This window comes from Oncorhynchus mykiss, chromosome 18 (genome assembly GCF_057628025.1).
Source record: "Oncorhynchus mykiss isolate SJ-2025 chromosome 18, ASM5762802v1, whole genome shotgun sequence".
Lineage (NCBI taxonomy): Eukaryota > Metazoa > Chordata > Actinopteri > Salmoniformes > Salmonidae > Oncorhynchus > Oncorhynchus mykiss.
Genome location: NC_143039.1, coordinates 66,589,016 through 66,614,879, shown reverse-complemented (window position 1 = coordinate 66,614,879; position 25,864 = coordinate 66,589,016). Strand labels below are relative to the sequence as shown.

The following is a 25,864-nucleotide window of genomic DNA, read 5'->3' as shown; positions in this document are numbered from 1 at the left end:
TACCTAACTGCCTGGCTGCCTTACCTACCTTGCATACCTAGCCTGCCTTCCTTGTCTACCTACCTGCCCTGCCAATCTGTGTGTACAGTAGGCCAGCCTACTAGCTACAAACATCAATACAAAATCATCCATCCAATATGAATAATTAATGTATTAAAACCTCTTAAGGATCTTCCCCCTTTTTCCCCCAATTTTCCCAAGTCTAACTGCCTGTAGCTCAGGCCCTGAAGAAAGGATATGCATATTCTTGGTACCATTTGAAAGGAAACACTCTGAAGTTTGTGGAAATGTGAAAGGAATGTAGGAGAATATAACGCATTAGATCTGGAAAAAGGTAATACAAAGAAAAAAATCAAACATTTACATTTTCTTTTGTCCCATCATCTTTGAGAAAGGCCATAATTTATTATTCCAGTGCAGTTACAATTTAGATTTTGGCCACTGGATGGCAGCAGTGTATGTGCAAAGTTTTAGACTGATACAATGAACCATTGTATTTCTGTTCAAACTTTTGTATCAAGACTGCCCAAATGTGCCTAATTTGTTTATTAATAACTTTTCATGTTCAAAACTGTGCACTTTCCTCAAACAAGAGCATGGTATTCTTTCACTGTAATAGCTACTGTAAATTGGACAGTGCAGTTAGATTAACAAGAATTTAAGCTTTCTGACAAAATCTGATATGTCGAAGTCCTGGGAAATGTTCTTGTTACTTACAACCTCATGCTAATCGCAATAGCCTACGTTAGCTCAACCGTCACGCAGGGGACCAACTCCTGAATAAGTTTTTTTTAACTAAATGGCAGCCATTCGGTGACTGTGGATCTTCATGGTAGTTTGCAGGTATTTTGTATAATGCACGAGATTGGTTTATCAGTGATATTTTTTTTCCAAATACAACATACCCGGAAATGACAGCTGTTTCTTCTTCCTGTGAATTGCATTCGTCAGTGGTCAAATTGAGTAAACAGAAATGTACATTTGGTTGGTAACGTTACAACTCATTTGTTGTCGCACGGTGTTAACATGGCTTGAATTAAATACATTTAATGCATTTTGGTTGATCCATCTTCCCCTGGATTTCGACAAGTTGTAAAATAAAGACGGCCTTGGAAAGAGCGCGCGCGGATAATTGCGGGCTGTGCGTGTGACATCACACATATCCATTACTAGCTCTTCTCGGCATTGCTCGGGTTTGTATTTAGGGGGATGGGGCCGTGCAGAGGATGATAGAGCTCTCATGGTGTTGTTCTTTACTTTTTGGCTAAATCCTTCCACTTCCTAACCGAGCCACCCACATTGTTTTATATATAGTACCCATTCACGTATGTATTTTGGCGACGTTTGACCGGAGAAAAGTGGAGTATCCGTACGACCACGGTGCACGCTGAAAAACTACAAAATGTATTCCAGTGGAGCTGCTGGAGGTACATTGTGCATTGCTAGTTAGCAAAACGGCTAACTATAAGGGTGCTGATTTGTATGTCGTTGGTCTCTTCAATTATTTGCATGATGGTTTGTTTTCATTTTGTAACATTGTTCGCCAACCTCAATACAATTTCAGAATAACATTTCGTCCTAGTTAGCTAGATCTTGTTAGCAATCATTGCCACGGTTTTCCCGGCCTGTTGTTACTGTAGCTTTTAGCTTATGCACGTTGACCTGGCTAATGATAGCTGGAAGTCGATTAACTTGTTGTTCAAGTCCAATCCTAAAGTAAGATTCATTTGGGCAAATTAGCGAACAATTACTTTAAACTAGTTCTAGAAAGAATTCGACCATCAAGTAGTTGGTCTTAAGTAGCCATCTTGCTAGCTAACGTTAGCTAGCTCAGATGGACACATTGTTTGCTAGCTAGCTAGGTTAGTCATCTTCCCTTAGCCAACCGCGGCTTGTTAGCCTTTTCAAATGTTAGCTAGCTGGTTTGCATGCTGACCAGCTAACGCTATTTAGCTACTTTTTAGCCATTGCTTGTTGTGACTAGTTATCTTTTCGAGGCTGTTTGATAAAAAGTTATTCTCTACCCTCTTGTTTAACTAGTTAACGTTACTATTATGGGGACCAGTCAACTTGCTATGAATTGAGCAAACATCGATCATTTAGTTATGCATCCTTTGCTAAGTTATTGTTAGTGAGTTGAAATTGCAAATTAGTTGAAACTAGCTATTAGTGAGTTGCTAATAGATTATCCTAGTAGTAGCATATAATTGTTCATTCCTCCTAGGTTTTTCAAAGTGGAGCAAGTTTGGGTGAATTTAAAATTTGCTAGAAAATAAAATTGCACCACTGATATGCCTGTTGACTGACTATTTTTTGGTTGATTATGTCCTACCCTCCACTTATTGAGAATGATAGTGACAAGTTTCAAGAAGATGAGTGGTTTAGGAGTGGTCAGACTTCCAGATTGCTTGTGTGTGCTTGTTGATAAGGGAGCAGAAAAATCGCCCAGCAGTTGTACATGACCCTGTTCTAAGGCTGATAAGAGAGCAAGGCATTTAGAAATAGTTAGCTAACTATGCAGGAATAAAGTATAGGGAATAAAAATGTACATGAAGAATGACGTAACATGGTTTCCTTTGGGCATTTTCAAAAGGAGAAATATCTAAGAATATTACACAACATTTTGATCCATTCAGCCTTCATTTGACTCATTGTGAGACATGCCAATTGACCAGCCTTTTCTTCTTCTCTAGCTGCTGAGATGCTTGAACCACCTCACTCCTCGGGGTCAATTGGCTCTGGTAAGCTTCTTTCACACCAGTATAAGTCTAGCACTATATTTGTACTGCCAGCCTACTATACCCCACAGTATACATTTTGTTTTCTTCTGTCCCTCGGACTGCTGTAATTTAAATGTCTTGATTCTGCCATTCAAATACGGCAAGTATAATTGTAGGAATCAATTGGATGAAAAGTGTTTACCAGCAAGAAAGAACAGTAGACTGCACTGAAGCACTAGGCATATATTTTCCAATGAACAGATTTGCATCTTACAATATGTCCTGAATATCAGACCCCTGAAATCCCCTCTTCTACTAAATATTACAGCAGATATTCAGACATTCTGATTTGAAATGGAGAGAAATCCTATAATAGTTCACTCTTCATAGAGGCTTAACTAGCTGAGAGAACAAATATCCACCGGGAAAAGTCAGCTCAAGGAAAGACTGCATTTTTCTGATAAACTTTCCTGGTATTTTTTCCTGCCACATTAACAATGTCTTAATCATGCGTTAAGACTCACAAGGACATTCCACTTGTTCTCTTCAGTGACTTATTGGACATGACAGTTTGTACTGTATAGCTAGCTAGTGTGCATTGTTAAAGTCAAAAGGGAGTTATGGGGATTCAAAGAGCTGGAGAACAGAGATAAGATGTCTAAAGGGAGTATGTTCAAACATGTTCCTCCATGACCTCAAGGCCCCAGACCGAACGAACAGTCAAACTCGGCCAGGGCTCACCAACCAAATAGTTCAAGCATGGCAGCAAAATGTATTGAGCATCTATTCACATTCTAGAAAATAATATTTCACTTTCAAGTGTGAAAGAACAATCTTGTGAGTTACCCTAATATAGCCTGGTCCCAGGTCTGTTTGTTGTCTTTCCAACCCATGACCATGATCATAGGAGTTGGTAAAACTTCTCAAAGTTCTGGGACCAGGCTAAACAACCTGTTTTGTATGTGCAGTTATTAACTTGTTTCTTTGTTTGCTTCCTACCCCTGACCCCTCAGATCCAGATCCCCCGTCTCCCCCAGTGCCAGAGTATGTGTTCAAACCCCCCTCGCGGCCAGACTTTGGCACCATGGGCAGGACAATCAAACTGCAGGCCAACTTCTTTGAGATGGAGATCCCCAAACTGGAGGTCTACCACTACGACATTGACATCAAGCCAGAGAAATGCCCCAGAAGGGTCAACCGGTATGGAGCCGTTTTAATTGGTTTACAGGCTTTCACCTGAGCAAAATAACTAGTAGGCTATTGTCTAGTTAATGACGTTTTGTACTGTATTGATAAAGTCTAACGCCCCATTTGTGTTCTCAGGGAAATTGTGGAGCACATGGTACAGCACTTTAAAACGCAGATCTTTGGGGATCGAAAGCCAGTGTATGACGGGAGGAAGAATCTCTACACAGCCATGCCCTTACCTATAGGCAGGGAAAAAGTACGTCTCCCCGTCTGACCAGAGGTGTCTGTTATGTGAAGGCCCCTATGTTTTGGGACAGCCGTGATTACACGCAATGTGATATTATGTACACTCAGTGGCCAGATTATTAGGCAAACCTATCTAGTACTGTGCCAGAACCCCTTTTTGCCTCCAGAACAGTACAAATTCTTCGGGGCATGGAAACCATTCCCCACACATTACACCACCAGCCTGTACCATTGACACCAGGCAGGATGGGGCCATGGATTCATGCTGCTTATGCCAAATCCTGACTCTGCCATCAGCATAACGTAACAGGAATCGGGATTCATCGGATCAGGCAATGTTTATTCACTCAATTGTCCAGTGTTGGCTATCGCGTGCCAACTGGAGCCACTTCTCCTTGTTTTTAACTGATAGGAGTAGAACCCGGTGTGGTTGTCTGCTGCAATAGCCCATCCATGACAAGGACCGACGAGTTGTGTGCTTTGAGATGCTGCTCTGCACTCCACTGTTGTACGGTGCTGTTATTTGTCTGTTTGTGGCCCGCCTGTATGATTCTTGCCATTCTTCAACCTCTCATCAGTTAGCTGTTTGCGCCCGCTGGACTGCTGCTGACTGGATGTTTTTTTGTTTGTCGCACCATCTTTAAACTCCAGACACTATAGTGCGCAAAAAGGGGCCCGGCCAGCTTCTGCGACCCGAACTGGCGTACCTGGTACCAATGATCATACCACGCTCAGTCGCTTAGGTCACTCGATTTGCCCATTCTAACATTTAATCGTACAGTAAAAGGATGCCTGTTTGCTGGCTTTATATAGCAAGCCACGGCCACGTGACTTGTCTGTAGAAGCGAACCGTTTTCGTGAACTTGGTGGTGTACCTAAATAAACAGGCCTCTGAGTGTAAATTACATCCATAATATTGGTTTCTATCTTGTGTATAGACTACTTTTCACACGTCTTGGGGTATACAGTAACGTCAAAGTATTTGCCCCCTTCCTGATGTTCTCTATTTTTGATACTGAATGTTATCAGATCTTCAACTGAAACCTAAATATCAGATAAAGGGAATCTGAGTGAACAAATAACACAATTACATGTTTATTTCATAAATAAAGTAATGCAACACGCAATGCCCCGGTGTAAAAAAAAAACGAATGGCCCCCTTACACTCAATAACTGGTTGTGCCACCTTTAGTTGCAATGACTCCAACCAAATGCTTCCTGTAGTTGTTAATCAGTCTCTCACATCACTGGAGGAATTTTGGCCCAGTCTTGTATGCAGAACTGCTTTAACTCCACAACCTTCGTGGGTTTTCAAGCATGAAATGCTTGTTTCAAGTTATGCCACATCTCAATTGGGATTACGTCTGGACTTTGACTATAACATTTCAACATTTCAAATTTGTTGCTTTTGAATCATTTTCATATTGAGATGATTGTGTGTTGGATGATTTGTATTGCTGCATAACCCAGCTGCACTTCAGCTCACAGATGGACGGCCTAACTTTCTCCTGTAGAGTTTTCGGATGCAGCCTATTTTAAACGCACCAAAACACCTGTGTCCCCAAACAGGTGGAGCTGGAGGTGACCATCCCAGGCGAGGGGAAAGACCGGAACTTCAAAGTGGCCATAAAGTGGGTGTCCTGCGTCAGTCTGCAAGCTCTTCAAGAAGCCCTGTCGGGACGACTGCCAAACATCCCCTTTGAGACCATCCAGGCCCTGGACGTGGTCATGAGACATTTGCCCTCTATGAGGTCAGTGTTTTCCCCTTTAGAACAATCAGTATATTTTTGCTATGTAATATTGGTATTTAATGGTGGTATTTAGTTACAGCACATACATAGTTATCAAACAAATGTTCTCGTGCAAATGGACTTGATCAAACCAGTAAATGGGTCCACACACCTAATATGTCCCTCTATCCCAAGACGTTTCTTCTATCTTTCCTTCAAACATGGTCACAAATTCACAAATCACAGTTTTCTTTGTACCCACCAAAGCCTTACAATCCCCATTCACTTCTAGTATATTTCTCCCTGTGGGTTATGCAAATTCCTCTCTCCTTATCTATTTGTAAAGCCAATTTCAGTTGAGATATTAATCACATTTTCCTCCCACCCTCATCCAACAGGTACACCCCCGTCGGACGTTCTTTCTTCACCCCTTCAGAGGGATGCTCCAACCCCCTGGGCGGGGGCAGGGAGGTCTGGTTTGGGTTCCACCAATCGGTTAGGCCTTCCCTGTGGAAGATGATGCTAAACATTGACGGTAGGTTTCACTCTGCAAATGGCTGTAAGGAATGTACCATTTGGAACACAGCCAAAGTGTCAGACTAGAGTATGTCTCTGTGTGTGACTGGAAAGAGGATAGTACTGGGAATCTCATTCCATGGTAGGTTTCAGTCAGTAAATAAGTGGCGTTGATTAAGCTCTCCCTAAAGTGCTGATTTGGGTGGAGCTTGTACTTTTGTGGTGATGCCATTGGTCCTAAAAGTGTAAACCCACTGCTAAAATGAGTGCAACCTACCATAATGGCAAGTTACAGTATGTATCTGGAAGGAGGATAGGCCTGAATCTGTGCTGTGCTTGGTGTTTTGTTTTTGCAGTGTCAGCCACCGCCTTCTACAAGGCCCAGCCTGTGATTGAGTTCATGTGTGAGGTTTTGGATTTCAAAAGTATCGAAGAACAACAGAAACCCTTAACCGACTCCCAGAGAGTAAAGTTTACCAAGGAAATCAAAGGTAATCATTCATTACCAGGTAATCAATAGTTGCGTTGGGTTGGTTGTTTTGTCTGTCTGAGTGGAAATATTTGAAAATACTTATATCCCAAAATTCTGTACTATAACATATAAATGATGCATGTATCTTTGTGTATTGACTTAAAATCTTAATCTGACTTGAAATCAGAGTAGAATGTGATAAAATAGGAAACTGTTGTTGTCCACAGAATATGTGAATCTGACTATTGTCTTGTTGTGATTCTCAGGTCTGAAGGTTGAGATCACTCACTGTGGTCAGATGAAACGGAAGTACAGAGTATGTAATGTTACCAGAAGACCGGCCAGCCACCAGACGTAAGAAAGAACACCCTAAAATATTCACAACAGCCTCAATTCCTTTAGTTTCCTGTGATGTAAACATGACTGGTTTGTTTAGGGATGTGATAGAAACAAACCTAATATGAACATGTTTTACACATCATTAATGTGCAGGTTAGGAGCAGATCCCAATCAAACAGAAATCCCCACTTGGTCTTGGATTTCTTTGAAAATCCATGTACAACTTTATTTATTTTTGGTTCGCTCATCTGTTTGACCTCAGGTTTCCACTGCAGCAGGAGAATGGCCAGACCATAGAATGCACAGTAGCGCAGTACTTCAAAGACAAGTACAAACTCATACTGCGCTACCCCCACCTCCCCTGTCTACAGGTCGGACAGGAGCAGAAACACACCTACCTCCCCCTCGAGGTCAGTCGGCAGTCTCCCCTTACAACTTGTTGATGGTTTACTGCTGGGTTTAAGTTGTTACAAAGAATGAGGATCCGGGCGGTATTACAGAATCCCTGTTTTACCATTACTTCGACAGACGATGCACAAGAGTATGCTTTAGTAATTTAGCAAACCCTCTTATCCAGAGCGACTTACAGTAGTGAGTGTGTATGTTTTCGTATTGGTCCCCCGTGAGAATCGAACCCACGACCCTGGCGTTGCAAGCGCCATGCTCTACCAACTGAGCCACACGGGACATCGTGTCAGGTAGCTCAAGTGTTTTAAAACCTGCCACACTTCCTTTGAATCAGCAGTTTTTTCCTAGGAGAAAAGACATGCACACATTTAAACATTATATGCTTCTCATCCTTTTATCTAGAAAACCTATTTGTTCAATGCATTTTCAACCACTTTACACATTTATAAATGTAATTTGCCTGACGCGTGAGTGGAGGAGTCTCATTTCATACAAGTGCATGTGTTTCCTCTCCTTTATTATCTTTGGCCCTTTTCAAAAGGAGGCAAGGAGAGAACTGAGGATTTAGCTTAACCAATTGACAATCTCCATATGCAAGACTATTCTCCGGCTGAAGCCTTCGTGATGTGTCCCTGGGGTTAGTAATAAAGTTGTGTTGTAATGTATGTGTCTAGGTCTGTAACATAGTGGCTGGCCAGCGGTGCATCAAGAAGCTGACCGACAATCAAACATCCACTATGATCCGTGCCACAGCCCGATCGGCACCTGACCGTCAGGAAGAGATCAGCAAACTGGTAAAGAGACTTAACTGACTTGGGAGAGAGAACTCAAGCACAGTGTGTCTTGAAAGCTACTTTTATGAACTTGAAATGATCTATTAGGATGTACATTGACTCTGAACGGCTGTGATTTAACTATTGATGGCCTGACCATATGTGAATGTTTTCATTTGGGCTGTCTTTCCAAAGTCCTAGTGTGTGTGTATATATAAACAGTGATGTAAAAGCACTTCATTATTTATTATATTTTTGCAGACTTTTACTTCACTACATTCCTAAAGAAAATACTCCATCCATTTTCCCTGACACCCAAAAGTACTCACACTTTGACAGGAAAATGGTCCAATTCACACACACTTATCAAGAGAAGATCCTTTGTCATCTACTGCCTCTGAACTGGAGGACTCATTAAACACGTGCTTCAATTGTAAATTATGTCTGAGTGTTGGTGTGCCCCTAGCTATCCGCCAATAAATGTAAAAAAAAATAAATTGTGGATTTTAGCAATTCCATTTACTTTTGATACTTAGGTATATTTAAAACCAAATACTTTTAGGCTTTTACTCAAGTAGTATTTTACTGGATGACTTTTACATGAGTCATTTTCTATTTGAGTACTTTCTCCACAACTGTATATAAACACACTGAATTATTACCACTAAACCTTTTTCTCTCTTTTCAGATGAGAAGTGCCAACTTTAACAATGATCCTTACGTGCGTGAGTTTGGGGTGATGGTGAGGGATGAGATGACCGAGGTGAACGGCAGAGTCCTCCAGGCCCCATCCATACTCTATGGAGGGCGGGTAGGTTTCTCTTATTTAAGATGGGTTGGGTTAATCCTGGTCTTTGTACTAACAAGAACACAACTGATTCAAATGATCAACTAATCACCAAGCTTTTAATCAGGTGTGTATGCTATGGCAAAAACCTGGCATTATAAAAACTGCACTGATGAACAACAGTTCTTTACGTATATTATGGAAACTTAGATCACTCCAAATAACTAAGTTACGTCACTTGTATTTTGAATCAGCCTTCTAATGTGAAACATCCCATTTAAGCCCGGTGTACACAACCCAATTTTGGCCCTGATTTTTAGCTGCCCCAGCGACAACATCCCCATATCTTTGCCTACTCAGGGTGTGTCACCAACGCATATTTAATGTGACTACCACTAGTATGAGTCTTGCCTTTAGCCAAAGTGTCAGTTACAGCTCTGAAGTGCACAAGCAATGTTATTTAAATTCAAATAATGACTAGAGACATTTCAACTCTGTATGGCAAGTGTGAATGTCTGACTCAAAAAGTTTGAGGCTGCTTTGAGCCACAGCACGTTTAATCTAATCACATTGTTTTGGCGAGACGGCGTGATATCAAATCCTCACCGACCAAGTGAAGTCTTGCAGGGTGACCTCAGTCTGTGCCACATCGCTTAGTATTGCACCACTATGTTGGCAACACAAACAAAAACTACAGGAATGCCAGTTGTTTAATGCAAGGCTCAGCGATGTTTGGATTTTGACTCATGTAGTGTACACCCGGATTAATTTGTCCCATTCAGACAACTATTTGTCTCTGACCCTTATCTCTTCTTCCTTTTACTCAAGCAGAATAAAGCAATAGCAACTCCCATCCAGGGAGTGTGGGACATGAGGAACAAGCAGTTCCACACTGGCATAGAGATCAAGGTGTGGGCCATCGCCTGCTTCGCCCCACAGAGACAGTGTACTGAACTCCTGCTTAAGTAAGAACTGCTGCTGCCAGGAGCCCTTAGGAGCCAATAACCATTGTGTGTGTGGGGGGGGGGGTGTTTATAATTGGGATGTTTTTTTTAAGTTAAAGTATTTTTCAATTTCTGAAACTTCTGTGTTAGCCTGCTTATGATTTCAATCTACACAATATTTTTGGAATCCAATAAAGAGTTAGAGGACACTTGTGTTTTTGTACCTTCTAACCTGTTTCTCTCTCAGGGCGTTCACAGACCAGCTGCGTAAGATCTCTCGCGACGCGGGGATGCCCATCCAGGGCCAACCCTGTTTCTGTAAGTACGCTCAGGGGGCGGACAGCGTGGAGCCCATGTTCAAACACCTGAAGTACACCTACCAGGGCCTGCAGCTGGTGGTGGTCATCCTGCCTGGAAAGACACCCGTCTATGGTGAGGAAACTATACTGTACAAAAATATAAACGCAACAATTTTCACGGTACAGTTCATATGAGGAAATCAGTCAATTGAAATGAATTAGGCCCTAATCTATGGATTTCACATGACTGGGAATACAGATTTGCACATGTTGGTCACAGATACCTTAAAAAAAAATGCATCTCTAAAATGCAATTGTGTTCATTGTCTATAGTTAATGCTTGCCCATACCATAACCCCACTACCACCATGGGGCACTTTGTTCACAATGTTGACATCAGCAAAACGCTCGTTGTCGTCCCCCCCCACACACACATGGTCTGCGGTTGTGAGGACGTACTGACAAATTCTCAAAAACAACGGAGGTGGCTTATGGTAGAGAAATAAACATGAAGTTATCTGGCAACAGCTCAGGTGGACATTCCTGCAGTCTACATGCCAATGGCATGCTCCCTCAACTTGAGACATCTGGCATTGTTACGTGACACAACTGCACATTTTAATGGCATTCTATTGTCCCCAGCACAAGCTGCACCTGTGTAAGGATCATGTTTAATCACATTGATATACCACACCTGTCAGGTGGATGGATTATCTAGGCAAAGGAGAAATTATCATTAACAGAGATGTAAAAATATTTGTGGCCAAAATTTGAGATAAATAAGCTTTTTATTCTGGGATCAAGCTTTTTTGTTCTGGGATCATTTCAGCTCATGAGACATGGGCCAAAACTTCACATGTTGTGTTGTATATTTTTGTTCAGTATATTCCTAAGTTAATGAATGTCCCTGTTTATAACTCTGCCTCTAAATCCTATTGGTTCAGTTAGTGCTGTGCTCTATATGCTGTTCTGGATTATTTAGTGGATTATATGTTCAACTGTATGAAAGCAAATTTCACATGATCTTTCTACCTTACACTTTGACATCTTAGTCATTTAGCAGACACTCTTATCCAAAGTGACTTCAATTAATGCATTCATAAACCAATTCAGAATTCATTGCAAAACACAAACTAGCTGTATATCTCTCCTGTTGTGCTGACATAGCCTTTCTCCCTCCCTCCCCTGCTTCTCTGTGGGCTAGCTGAGGTGAAGCGTGTTGGTGACACGGTGCTGGGCATGGCCACCCAGTGTGTCCAGGTCAAGAATGTTCAGAAAACCACTCCCCAGACCCTCTCTAACCTCTGCCTGAAGATCAACGTCAAGCTGGGTGGGGTCAACAACATCCTCCTCCCACAGGGCAGGTCAGTGCAGAACCTCTCATTGTCATCGCTATGAATACTTGCTGGTTTACTGTCAATGTCTAACAGTATTGTACTCTGCATTCGGTTAAAATGTATAAACCTGGGCCTCCCTGGTGGTGTAGTGGTCTAGGGCACTGCATCGCAGTGCTAGCTGTGCCACCAGAGAATCTGGGTTCGCGCCCAGGCTCTGTCACAGCTGGCCGCGACCGGGAGGTCCGTGGGGCGACGCACAATTGGCCTAGCGTCGTCCGGGTTAGGGAGGGTTTGGCCGGTAGGGATATCCATGTCTCATCGCGCACTAGCGACTCCTGGGCGCAGTGCACGCTAACCAGGTCGCCAGGTGCACAGTGTTTCCTCCGACACATTGGTACGTACGGCTGGCTTCCGGGTTGGATGCGCGCTGTGTTAAGAAGCAGTGCGGCTTGGTTGGGTTTCGGAGGGCGCATGGCTTTCGACCTTCGTCTCTCCCGATCCCGTACGGGAGTTGTAGTGATGAGACAAATAGTAACTAGAGACGGATAGTAACTACTGACAATTGGATTGTCTACTCATTCTACACGCTATAAGTGAAAAGTCAAGTCGGTCTCATCCAGCCATCCATGTATATGTCCGTTCTTCTGTTCACACGTCTTCTCTGTGATGATGGCTCTGGTTAATCTTGTGGGTGTCTTTTCTTCCCAGGCCCCTGGTGTTCCAGCAGCCAGTCATCTTCCTGGGTGCTGATGTCACTCACCCTCCTGCTGGAGATGGGAAGAAACCCTCCATCGCTGCAGTAAGTCAGACAGCGCAGACGCTCCACAGGACCTTGTCACCTACCAGGGACTGTAGTCTCAATAGACTACAGTAGTTTATTTTACCCACAGAACCAGGTGCAATAGTCTACCGTGGTGTCCAACATCTGAAATGACTTTCAAAACAGCCAAAAAATAAATGTGCTCTGTGCTCTGCAGCCAAAAAATAAATGTGCTCTGTGCTCCCTCCTGATGAATCCCTACATGACTCCATCTGACCTATCCATCTCCATCTGACCTATCCATCTCCATCTGACCTATCCATCTCCATCTGACCTATCCATCTCCATCTGACCTATCCATCTCCATCTGACCTATCCATCTCCATCTGACCTATCCCTCTAGTGAAAATCCTGATGTGTATGTTTGTATATTGTCCTGATCACATCCCTGTTCCTCTTTTCTAGGTGGTGGGGAGCATGGACGCCCACCCCAGCCGCTACTGTGCCACGGTGCGGGTGCAGCAGCATCGCCAGGACATCATCCAGGACCTGGCCACAATGGTCAGAGAGCTGCTCATCCAGTTCTATAAGTCCACCCGCTTCAAGCCCACCCGGATCATCTACTACCGCGACGGCATATCTGAGGGCCAGTTCAACCAGGTTAGACTTGAGGTAGACTTGAGGAAATAGGATTTCAATTCAATTGCATGATCTGTAATTGTACTGTACTGGTTGTGAGTAAAGGATTTTCTGCTATTATTTTTTTTTTTCTCTCTCTGTTTCTATTGGTTACTGTTCCAATTTACTTCTGAATGCCTAGTCTTTGTTTTACTGAGATCATATCAGGTATTTCAGATTTTTAAAACTTTTTAACCAAAAAGAAAGTTAAAAGGTTTCTTTTTTTTATCCCAGTTCTGTTTCTATTAGTAACCGTTCCAATTCTGAATTGCCCTCTCTATCATTTCCCCCCTGATTTGTATTGTGACGTGTGGGAGTTACTGTTTTTAAACTGTAGCTGTCGTTTTGGGTTTTATCCAGGTGCTCCAACATGAGTTACTGGCAATCCGTGAGGCCTGCATCAAACTGGAGAAGGACTACCAGCCCGGTATCACCTTCGTGGTGGTGCAGAAGAGACACCACACTCGACTGTTCTGCATGGACAGAAACGAGAGGGTTCGACATCTCTCCAATTCATACTGGCCACTATTATTACTGTAAAAGAAACTTCTATGAAATGCCTACATTGTGATATTATATGATTCCTAATGTGTTTTGTTCAGGTTGGTAAGAGTGGCAACATCCCTGCAGGCACCACAGTGGACACCAAAATCACTCACCCATCGGAGTTTGACTTCTACCTGTGTAGCCACGCTGGCATTCAGGTAGGGACCAGCCAAATGGCTAGGGTACAATTTCTGACACAACCCAGGACACTGTAGAGCTAGCAAGTGGAGAAGGGACTATTCTGGAAGAGAGCCTACCTCCAGCTTTACTAATACTAAACTCAGCAAAAAAAGAAACATCCCTTTTCAGGACCCTGTCTTTCAAAGATAATTTGTAAAAATCCAATTAACTTCACAGATCTTCACATGCTTGTTCAATGAACCATAAACAATTAATGAACATGCACCTGTGGAACGGTCGTTAAGACACTAACAGCTTATAGACGGTAGGCAATTAACGTCACAGTTAAGAACTTAGGACACTAAAAAGGCCTTTCTACTGACTCTGGAAAAACACAAAGAAATATGCCCAGGGTCCCTGCTCATCTGCGTGAATGTGCCTTAGACATGCTGCAAGGAGGTATGAGGACTGCAGATGTGGCCAGAGAGAGGGGCTGGACTGAGGGCTTGTAGGCCTGTTGTAAGGCAGGTCCTCACCAGACATCACCAGCAACAACGTCGCCTATGGGCACAAACCCACCGTCGTTGGACCAGACAGGCCTGGCGAAAAGTGCTCTTCACTGATGAGTTGCGATTTGGTCTCACCAGGGGTGATGGTTGGATTCGTGTTTATCGTTGAAGGCATGGGCGTTACACCGAGGCCTGTACTTTGGAGCAGGATTAATTTGAAGGTGGAGGGTCCGTCATGGTCTGGGACGGTGTGTCACAGCATCATCGGACTGAGCTTGTCCTTGCAGGCAATCTCAACGCTGTGCATTACAGGGAAGACATCCTCAGTGGTCTGCCTTGGCCAGCAAAGAGCCCGGATCTCAATCCCATTAAGCACGTCTGGGACCTGTTGGATTGGAGGGTGAGGGCTAGGGCCATTCCAGCTGCATTATCTGTTATTTTTTTTGTTGATTTTCCATCCCCCCTTTTCAGGGACAAACTATTTAATTTCTGTTAGTCACATGTCTGTGGAACTTGTTCAGTTTGTCTCCGTTGTTGAATCTTATGTTCACACATATCTACACGTGTTAATTAAGTTTCCTGAAAATAAACGCAGTTGACAATGAGGACGTTTCTTTTTTTGCTGAGTTTATGTGCTTCTGAGACCTAGATGTAGTTTCACTACTCTAAATGTTTTTAGAATTGGGATGTTTAACATTTATAGGCTGTTATGCTTTGGTTGTAGTAGAGCTAAATGACATGCATTACCACTAAACATGATTTAATAATGGTAATACCTTTCCCCAGGGGACCAGCCGACCGTCCCATTACCACGTGCTGTGGGACGACAACCATTTCACCTCGGACGAGCTGCAGGTGCTAACCTACCAGCTGTGCCACACCTATGTGCGCTGCACCCGCTCCGTGTCCATCCCAGCACCAGCCTACTACGCCCACCTGGTGGCATTCCGTGCCCGTTACCACCTGGTGGATAAGGAGCATGACAGGTAAGAGACCAGGTCTGATGTTGACCATGGCCCTGTTCTGATAACCTATTCAAAATACCTCCTTATTCCCATCGTATCGCTGTACCATTCAAACTGTGACAGGTTAGTGATTACCAGGAAGTGATGAAGGAGAATAAATAAAAAAATTGGGACTGAATAATTCAAACTCTTCCCATTGTAATCATTCTAGTGCGGAGGGCAGTCACACGTCGGGACAGAGCAATGGGCGTGACCAGCAGGCTTTGGCCAAGGCAGTTCAGATCCACCAGGACACACTGCGCACTATGTACTTCGCCTGAAGCACCGGGGGCGGGCATTGGTGAGACAGACCCAACAGGGAAGAAGCCTTCTCTCCTCCCACCTAACCCCCTTACTGTATCAGGTGTGGGCGTTAAGTGGGTTTGTCGTCTTGTCTCTCCCTGCCAGTAAGGGGGAATGATACCAAACAAATTAGGGAGGTTTTTTTCTCTCCAAAATGTCCACAATTATTTTCAAACATGCATACAAAACCTCTTTCTCCCCCCTTCCTGGCCTAACCCTGGTCGTTATTAGGAGTACTATGTGAAATGGGTTGTGGTGGAGTGGACTCCTTTATTTTACATGTTGTACATTTGTTTGTATTTGTAAATGTGGGGGAGAGATTTGTATTACTTTTCTTTACACTGACAGTTGGAAATACTTGTATCAAACTAAGGGGCGGTATCATCACACTTTGGTGGCGTTTAGACACTAGACAGTTTTCTGAAGGGGTCTCCAGGGTTGAAAGGAGGTGGGGATATCAAAGACGAGAACGGTCCGATTGGTTTATAATCATTCTTACTCTTCACAACTTTATTTATCAGCCAATCAAAGCAAAGTGCACTGACCAGGACTTAAGTACACAAGTACTTAACATCTTATCTTTTCATTTGTATGTACTATGAATTTAACAGGCTTGGATACAGTACCAGCCTCAAGAGTATTTGTCCTCCAACACTGGTGACCAACACGTTTTTATGCTGCATCTGATGACCGTTAAGCAAGTAATTTTTGTATTAGATTTTCATTAGACTTTGAAACTGTTAACACTTATTTTTTATCAAGACTTATACAAATTAATAATATGAAATTGTAACGACAGCAATTTTTGCTGTCTTGCCTTTTACTTGGACTGGGTTGTTTTTTCAATCTATGGCCAGTGTGGCCAGCGAATAGATTTACTAATAGAATGGGACTGGTTCCCAACAGACACCTTTTGTGTTCTCTGAGCCACATTACATGTGAAGACATCTACATTGGGGGGGGGGGGGGGTCAAGTCTATTGAAATGAAATCTGTCTCGTTTTAGTGTCCCCCTTATTTTCATGCAATCTATTTTACGAATTTGTGCGTAGATCACTTACACGTTCGTTTAAGCATTTGGATATTGTTAACCCTATCTAGTTTTCTTTATGGTTTTATGGCAGTGAAATGGTTTTCTCCTGACTGGGGGGGGGGGGGTGTAGTTGTAATGCTGTCATCTTGTAGTACAGTTGATGTATGAATCGGTATAGTAGAGTGAAGCCTGTGATGTCAATGTCACACGTGTAGGTACTGGACTGAAGATGGGGTGGGGTTCTATTGGGGGAGAAAAGATTCCTGAGACTGCTAGATATTTTCTCTTTGTTATTCCTCTTTAAAAAAAAGGGAGCAATTATGCTATTCTACTAGTCGAGCAAAGTTGTACTTTTTTTCTCTTTTTTTTTTAGGCAAGTAGTTTAATTGTGGGCTTTGTATCATAGCCTCATGGGATATAAGGTATATTTTGAATACGCTTTTAGAAGAGAATGCTAAAATGATAGAAGGAATTTAAAAACGATTGTCCGGTATGTAGTTATAAAGAATATTAAAACGACAAAAAAATATTTGTAAAAAAAAGTTTATGCAGAGCTTGCATGAAGAAATGGTAATGCCTTCCAAAATGTTTTATTTCCTTTTTCTGTTCTCCTTAGTAATGACATTTCAGCAGGGGTTTTTCATATAGCTTAGATTGGCTGGCTTTTATCTCGCTCTTTTCTAACTATGCATTGTTTTTAACCAAGAGATTTTAGCAGTGACCTTTCCCAAATATGAATTTAGGACATTTGTAGAGTAGTAGTTTTTTGTTGCTTGGTGTGTTTTAATAGCATTTGTAGTGCTTCTTCCCTAGACCTTTGTAATGGTATGGGGGGTTGTATTGTATATTTGATAGCACAAAAAATTCGGTATATACTTTGTAGAACACACATCACTCTTCTTAGCCAAACAAGATTACACATTTTATACAAAATTCATGTCCTAAAGAAACTGAAGCACAAGAGACCATTTTTAATTCCAGGTGCTCGACTTTCTCTTTCACTAATGTCACCTTAAATCTCAATGGACTTGTCCAAGATGCTCTTCACTTGCCATAAGTATGGTAATAGACGCTGAAGTGGTTTTGAATACTTTTTTTTTCTCTCTCTACCTTAATGACATTTCTCATTTACCTTAAGTCATCCGAAGTCCGACTGACTGTTTGTGGAGCATTCTTAGAAATCAAGTACTTGATATTTACTTGGTTTTTTTCCTTTTTCTTTGCTGGTCTTGTGATTTTGTAAATTTAATGCATTTTTGATAGTAGTGAACAGATTCCATTGATTGGTCAAGCCAAGCAGGAGACCCGGACATACATTATGTGCAATTGTGTTGAAATGGCTGTGTGTTCTACCTCTTGTTACCTGTTCAAGTGTTATGGTAACGTCACACTGATGGTCATTTCTTCATAATTACACAGGATATTATATCTGGTTGTCATGTATGACAGTCAGTGAACCTGCGTTCTGTAGTCATAGTTTCACAGTTCTTGTGTGGGATCTTAAATCTTGTTCAAGATGTTTCCAAAACAAACAAACAAAGTGATTTGAGAGCAAATTATTTGATCGTAACAAGCTTTTTATTTTAATTGTTTTCTGCGCCAATGCATTAATGTTTAGCACCTCATTGCATATCTTTGGAGATAGATGGAGTTGCCTAACAGACTGCGTTGTAAACATGTTGGTAAAGCCAAGGCTAACAATTGGCTGCTCACCCACAATTTGATGATTAGTATTGTTCATTGACATTTTTCTTTTTAGCTATTTGCTTAATACTTTTGAATATGCAACATGTACTGTTCCCATAGATACACATGGGGTACATAGACATGTACTGTTCCCATAGATACACATGGGGTACATAGACATGTACTGTTCCCATAGATACACATGGGGTACATAGACATGTACTGTTCCCATAGATACACATGGGGTACATAGACATGTACTGCTCTGTTCCCATAGATACACATGGGGTACATAGACATGTACTGCTCTGCTCCCATAGATACACATGGGGTACATAGACATGTACTGCTCTGCTCCCATAGATACACATGGGGTACATAGACATGTACTGCTCTGCTCCCATAGATACACATGGGGTACATAGACATGTACTGCTCTGTTCCCATAGATACACATGGGGTACATAGACATGTACTGCTCTGCTCCCATAGATACACATGGGGTACATAGACATGTACTGCTCTGTTCCCATAGATACACATGGGGTACATAGACATGTACTGCTCTGCTCCCATAGATACACATGGGGTACATAGACATGTACTGCTCTGCTCCCATAGATACACATGGGGTACATAGACATGTACTGCTCTGCTCCCATAGATACACATGGGGTACATAGACATGTACTGCTCTGCTCCCATAGATACACATGGGGTACATAGACATGTACTGCTCTGCTCCCATAGATACACATGGGGTACATAGACATGTACTGCTCTGCTCCCATAGATACACATGGGGTACATAGACATGTACTGCTCTGCTCCCATAGATACACATGGGGTACATAGACATGTACTGCTCTGCTCCCATAGATACACATGGGGTACATAGACATGTACTGCTCTGCTCCCATAGATACACATGGGGTACATAAACATGTACTGCTCTGCTCCCATAGATACACATGGGGTACATAGACATGTACTGTTCCCATAGATACACATGGGGTACATAGACATGTACTGCTCTGCTCCCATAGATACACATGGGGTACATAGACATGTACTGTTCCCATAGATACACATGGGGTACATAGACATGTACTGTTCCCATAGATACACATGGGGTACATAGACATGTACTGCTCTGCTCCCATAGATACACATGGGGTACATAGACATGTACTGCTCTGCTCCCATAGATACACATGGGGTACATAGACATGTACTGCTCTGCTCCCATAGATACACATGGGGTACATAGACATGTACTGCTCTGCTCCCATAGATACACATGGGGTACATAGACATGTACTGCTCTGCTCCCATAGATACACATGGGGTACATAGAAAGGCATCTCCCATGTTGCTTTAATTGGGTTCATTGAATGAAATGTTGTTTTTGGAATGCGTCGTCTTAGCTCCCCTCATTGTTGTCTCACATTTGATTCATATTTGCTACAGTCAACCCAACAGATGGCAGGTTTTAGTTAATACAGTTCAAGTAGACATGGTTGATAACATAAGTTGTTGTTGCTGTGTTAACTAATCAAGCATGACTTGTTGTAGGGTGCACTGGTCAAAACAGCATGTTTGCTTGTCCATTGACTTGTGAACATTCTCCTTTCAAAATGGCTAAAGCGCAACTTTTCATACTACCTTTTTTCATCCGTTTTCCCTCCCCGAAGTCTGCCTCGCCTTTTTGTTCACCCTAAACTTGTTTCTTGGGAGATGTGGTCTTGTTACGGCTTATTTGTGTTTTAAGTTACTTATACACAGCACCTTGGATTATACCAGACCTGTACAGCTTTGCTTTTCCTGAAAATATCCAAAACATTTGATGTTATTTTGCACTAAAATAAAACCCCTTTTGGAGCTGTAGTATAGTCACTAGTTTATTGTCTGAGAGAAAATGAGACCAGATCAGCTGGTGATATGATGCATCATGAGTCTCAATACCAGGCTAGTTTGTCTGAGACCATACCAAGTCATTGCATTGACAACTGGTCCCAGATTACACACAATCAAATTGTATTGGTCACATACACGTGTTTAGCTGATGTTGTAGGAAATGCTTGTTTCTAGCTCCAACAGTGCAGTAATATCTAACCATTTCCCAACGTATACCCAATACACACATCTAAGTAAGGAACGGGGTTAAGAATGTATACATATACAGACGAGCAATGTCAGCGGCATAGACTATGATACAGTATACACAAATGAGATGAGTAATGCAATATATGTAAACTTTAATAAAGTGGCCAGTGATTTCAAGTCTGTGTATTTAGGCAGAAGCCTCTGTGCTAGTGATGGCACACTAAGCCAGACATTCAGATGTTTACACCTAGGCCTGTTTGTCGAGAGGGTTTCTCCCAGCCAGCATGTGGTGGGGATTCACTGAAAATAATGCCTTTTTAACGTCATCGTCAGATAACTGCCACTGGGTTGTCATTGAATCTCCTCCCAGAAGAGGGCGCTATTCATCATTTATTCTATTGAGCTTTTGTATTTCTATGGCCATGAAAAGGTTGTGAGGGGAAAACCATATGCAAAACAATAGTCAACTGACATTTATCTTACCATGTATTAGGATGATGGGTAGACGTCTGGTAGTTGGAACGTTCTGATTGTATATCTTATTGGTTGTGTAAATGTGTAGCTATAGTCTGATGCCAAAGTAGTGTGTGTGTGGAAAAAGGGTCCAGCAAGTTGTTGGTTAAATGTGTATTACCTGCGTTGTTGTGGTCGCCAGAATTAGAGAAGTCAGAGGCATCAAAGAATGTGGCAGAATTAGTAGCATATCCGTATGTAGGAGTTGACTGCACACCTTTTTTGATCGGAGAACACCTTGCTATATTTAAGCATAAAGGCACCTTGGGGGTTTGTGGTATACGGCCAATAAACCACAGCTAAGGGCTGTTCTTAGGCGCAATGCATTGCGGAGTGCCTGGACACAGCTCTTAGCCAAGGTATATTGGCCATATACCACAAACCCCGAGGTGCCTTATTGCTACTGGTTACCAAGGGGCGGCAGGTGGTTAGAGCGTTGGGCCAGTAACCCGAAAGGTTGCTGGATCGAATCCCCGAGCTGACAAGGTAAAAATCTGTTGTCTGCCCTTGGACAAGGCAGTTAACCCACTGTTCCCTGGTAGGCCGTCATTGTTAATAAGAATTTGACATTAACTGACTTGCCTAGTTACAGGTTACATTTAAAACCAACATAATTAGAGCAGTAAAAATAAATTGTTGGCACACCCATGGTATACGGTCTGATATACTGTGGCTTTCAGCCAATCAGCATTCAGGGCTGGAACCACCCAGCTTTAAACGATTTAGTCTGTCAGTCAAATCAGGAATGTACGCAGGTGAGATACAGTTGCCATAGGGAAGTCATCCGTAGATGGAATGTGTATTTGGTCTTGTACAAAATAACATTAAAATCATGCACAGACTATCTCAAGTTAGTAATTAGTGCATGAAATCAAGACATGCATATGCATCGTGGGCCGTGAATAACACCTATGTTGATGGGGGTGTTTTCTTGTATTAGAAGGCATATCATGTTAATAGATCATTGGAACTGAACAGTAGCTTTACATTCTAGTCCCAAGCCCTTGCAGGAAAAGGTGCTCTTCATATAAGGCTGAGACTCCAAGTCCTATCAGAAGGTCTTTTGTATTATCAATATTTATGATTAAATCGATGTTGAGCATTTGCCACCTGATTTTGTACTGTCGGTCTGAGTATTTGTGGAGAACAAATATCGATAACTAAAGGTTATGAATAATAATAATAGTCTGTCTTATACATAAAATGACAATAGATCCAATATTTATCTTTATCATGCTTATTTGAGTCGTTGGAGTGTGTTTGCGTGACATTTTCAAAGGTATTTGAGATGGTTTAGCTTCTCCATTGCTTAGCTTTACCCTGTAGTAGTTTTCACTTGTATAGCTTTGATTTGGGCAAAACATTGTCTAGATGGGCTGAGTAGTAGTAGTATAGGCTGGCTTTTCTATCCTATCCAGCTAAGGTAATGGCTCCTGTATTACAGAGGAAAGTGTAATAAACAACGTAGTAAACAACGTAAATTACAAAACGGGTGCTATCTGTGTTCAAACTATTTTATACTGTGGGCAAACAAAAAATATATAAAATCAGATGTGTGTACAGAAAGGCCGCTCTCCTTTACCCATCTTCCCTTGAAGGTCTACATTTAAAATAACATCCCTGTTTAGTAGAGTAACTTATTTTCTTAACTCAAATGTAACAATGAATGTACTTATGGCCAGTGTATTTGTAATATTAAGTTGTATCCACCTGTAATTTATGCTTGTATCATAACTTTTTTTTATGCATGCTCATTAGCTTCAGTCCACAAACCTTAAACTGATTGGCTCCTGAAAGTGGGATAAAGTCCAACTTCAGTCTTTGTTTTCCTAAGTACCTTAGCATAGGCTAACATCACATATTGTCAAATAATGAATTCCCCTTCTGTCGTCACATTGAATAGACATGAGTAAGAAACTGATTATAGTCTCATACATCTTGTTCATCAGAAAGCTAAATGTTATCATTTAAAAGTTGATTTCTGAGTTACATTTGAAAGCTATCACGGGAACATTTAGACTTCTATAAAATAAAACAGTTTTGCTACATAGTGTCACACTGGTGCAAAGATCGGTCCGTTTAATCTTTTTCCTGTGTGTGTGTGTGTGTGATTTTTGGCTTATGCTCGTCTTGGTTCTGATATTCCACTACAGTACACACTAGAGAGTTTTATGGAAAATGACTAATGCTGTCTCAGGCAACTAATCCAACATTTTAATTTTGTGTTGACACCTTGGAATGTCTGTAAATGTCCAAGTTTTTAAGATGCTTATGATCTCTAACATGATGTGATGCTGTCTCAGTGCCATGGCTTCAGCATGTCCTGCTGTGATGAGCGTCCCATATCTCAGTCTTCTCTCCCCCTTGAGTAAACGGCACGATTGTTTTCTAGTGTTCTTCGGTTGAGCTGATTACAAGCACTAGGCCAGGATTGTCGTTATGCCAAGCTTGACCCCCTATGATCCTATTTAAAAATAGAACAGAGCCTTCATAGCGCTTCACCAAACTAATGCCATATATGTGCATTTAACATGCAGGACTGACATGGACGTGTTATATCCTTCTGAAAGAATTGAGGGCTTCAGAATGACTTGGCTTTTTATATACCAACTTAGTAAACTACCTCAAAACGGTCTCGGGTGCTAGTGTTTATCCCTAATTTATGACGAAGACAAAAATCAATTGTAGTGACCAAACAACATAAGCCAATACTGTGTATTAGATAGACATTATTTTACATCCCAAAAATGTATTACAGATTAACTTTACATACAAAAACAAAGTTCAAAGGACCAAATTTTGTAATTGCAGTTCAAGTCTCAATGTTATTATATATGCATGCGAGTCCTCTTTATTTTTTTTTACAACTGTAGTGATAACAAAAATAACCAATGAACGCTTAGCTAGCAGAAACTGAGTTGGGAGGAGTTCGCGTAGCAATAAGCTGTAGTCATGACTGGATGATTATTGACGTGCCAATCGAATGGCTATTTATTCGTCCATCTAATCACTTACTATTCCTGCTATAAGTTTTTGGTAGTATTACATCTAAATAATGGGCTGCAGATGGAGGCTTGTCAATGGGATGATGTATGCAGAGCAATAACTACTGAAGTCCAAGCTACGGTTGTGATTTGCTTGACTAGGTGTAATGCAAGTCTCACCTAGTGAGCTACATGAACCCTGCCTTGTGATCTAGAGTCAACTACAGCAGGCCTCAGACTCGGTGGCGTCTTTCATTCAGCCTTTAAGAGATGGATGTCTGATAAATGGAATGTACTTGTAGCTTAGAAAACAAATGGTCCACAGTTAAAGCTTACTAAGGGTCTGACACAATCTGTATCTTTAAGTGATTTTATCCAGTACCGCAATAAAACCGCCAAGGCTTATTTCATTTTGTTGTTGCCCTTTACCAGTTTTATTCTGTTCTTACACCCAGAAAAAGGAAAATAACTATCAAACTATTAATTATCCACATTTGTAATGTTTTAGATAAGGCTAATATGTATTTGTGCATGCTACATTCTACGAAGTGAATACATTTGAACTACACTTTCCTCAATGTTTTGTACATTGACATACAGATGTTGCCTACTGGCATATTTCAGTCACTTAAGATAATCTGATAGCCCAATGGAAAGGTACAACAAAGGTATGGAAATTAAATTCCAATTCTCGTGTCATTGTCATCTGATCTGAAAAATCACATGTTTTTATGGTGTGCCTTTTTAGAGATGTATTTTCCACCAATCCTATTTGAGTTGCTCACCCATATTTGAATTACAGCACCACAAAATAATTTCCACATTATCATGCAACCTTGAGTGAAGACGCTGCATAGTGATCAGTATTTGTGTTTTGCACTTTCACAGCAGTTTAAAAAAATGCCCGCTTAAGGCTGGGCAGACAGAAAAATGTATAAAACAAGGTATTTTATGCTATCAACATGAATAATATGACTGAAGAGCTTTTCTAAAAAGGTAAAGATATATCTATATATATTCACAAAGTACCTCATAAGCCTGACAAATGCTGCATTGACTTTTCTCATTTTTTATTTTGTCTTCATATTGTCCAATAAAATGTACATTTCCCCTTTGGGAGGTTTGATTGTCACAAGGCTGTGCATATGCCATGCAAAACCAGTTCACTGTCAAACATTTAAATGTTATTTTCTGAACCTGAAGCCAAAATAAATGGTTGTGTGAGATTGTGTCATGTATGTACTTTTCTTAAATACATTTATCATCATTCTAAATTGTAGCCACATACTTTCCATGTTTTGCTTGTTAGGATGCTGTGAGTGTCCAAAGAACCCCCAAAAAATGGTTTCAGTCAGGAATTCATGTAATTTTCCATCAACAAAACTATGGCGACTCCATACTGTTCGACGTGACCGTTGACTCCGGTATTGCCATGAGAGGGCTGTATCTGTTTGTCCTCCCTATCTTATTCTCCCACACCTTTGTCTTAAGATGGCCTTAGGACTTCAAATGGGGTACCTTCTAGTATATTTGGCCTTAAAAGTACAAAATGATGCACTAGAATCCACACCTTGAGAAACCATGTCATGCATGCGCCATTGCCACATATCTACCTCCTATGAATGTAAGTGCCCTGAAGATGCAGTCACCTGATTTTAATTTGTCCTGTTACTCTTTTTAAAAAATATTTTTATGACAATCATCCTTGAATTAACAATTAAATATTTTTGCAAAGCCCTACACTTCCTTATGTCTTGACTTTTCACAGTAAACACTATCCATTTCTGTTTTAGCCCATCAAGGATTTTTTTCTTTAAATGTCAACGTAAAGCCATTGAGGAGCAAAGTGACCAAATGCTTTTTG

At 41.5% G+C, this 25,864-nt stretch overlaps 1 protein-coding gene across 8 annotated transcripts; it reads left to right on the top strand.

The window, feature by feature from the left end:
• The first annotated feature begins 875 nt into the window (after positions 1-875).
• On the top strand, positions 876-25,226 carry ago2 (argonaute RISC catalytic component 2). 8 transcript variants are annotated; one of them, XM_090209166.1, is made up of 20 exons: positions 876-1,427; positions 2,694-2,741; positions 3,734-3,920; positions 4,044-4,164; positions 5,724-5,905; positions 6,283-6,419; positions 6,757-6,891; positions 7,139-7,226; positions 7,474-7,621; positions 8,294-8,413; positions 9,081-9,203; positions 10,008-10,144; positions 10,371-10,555; positions 11,627-11,786; positions 12,468-12,558; positions 12,985-13,179; positions 13,558-13,692; positions 13,800-13,901; positions 15,159-15,358; positions 15,549-25,226. In XM_090209166.1, the coding sequence occupies exons 1-20, from the start codon at positions 1,403-1,405 to the stop codon at positions 15,655-15,657; spliced, it is 2,628 nt and encodes an 875-aa protein (XP_090065292.1). In that variant the 5' UTR covers positions 876-1,402; the 3' UTR covers positions 15,658-25,226. The 8 variants fall into 8 exon arrangements, with proteins under 8 accessions (XP_090065292.1, XP_090065293.1, XP_090065291.1 ...); XM_090209167.1 differs by having other exon boundaries at positions 902-1,427; positions 10,011-10,144; positions 15,549-17,297; XM_090209165.1 differs by having other exon boundaries at positions 902-1,427; positions 10,011-10,144; positions 12,985-13,191; positions 15,549-17,297.
• Positions 25,227-25,864: the final 638 nt, after the last annotated feature.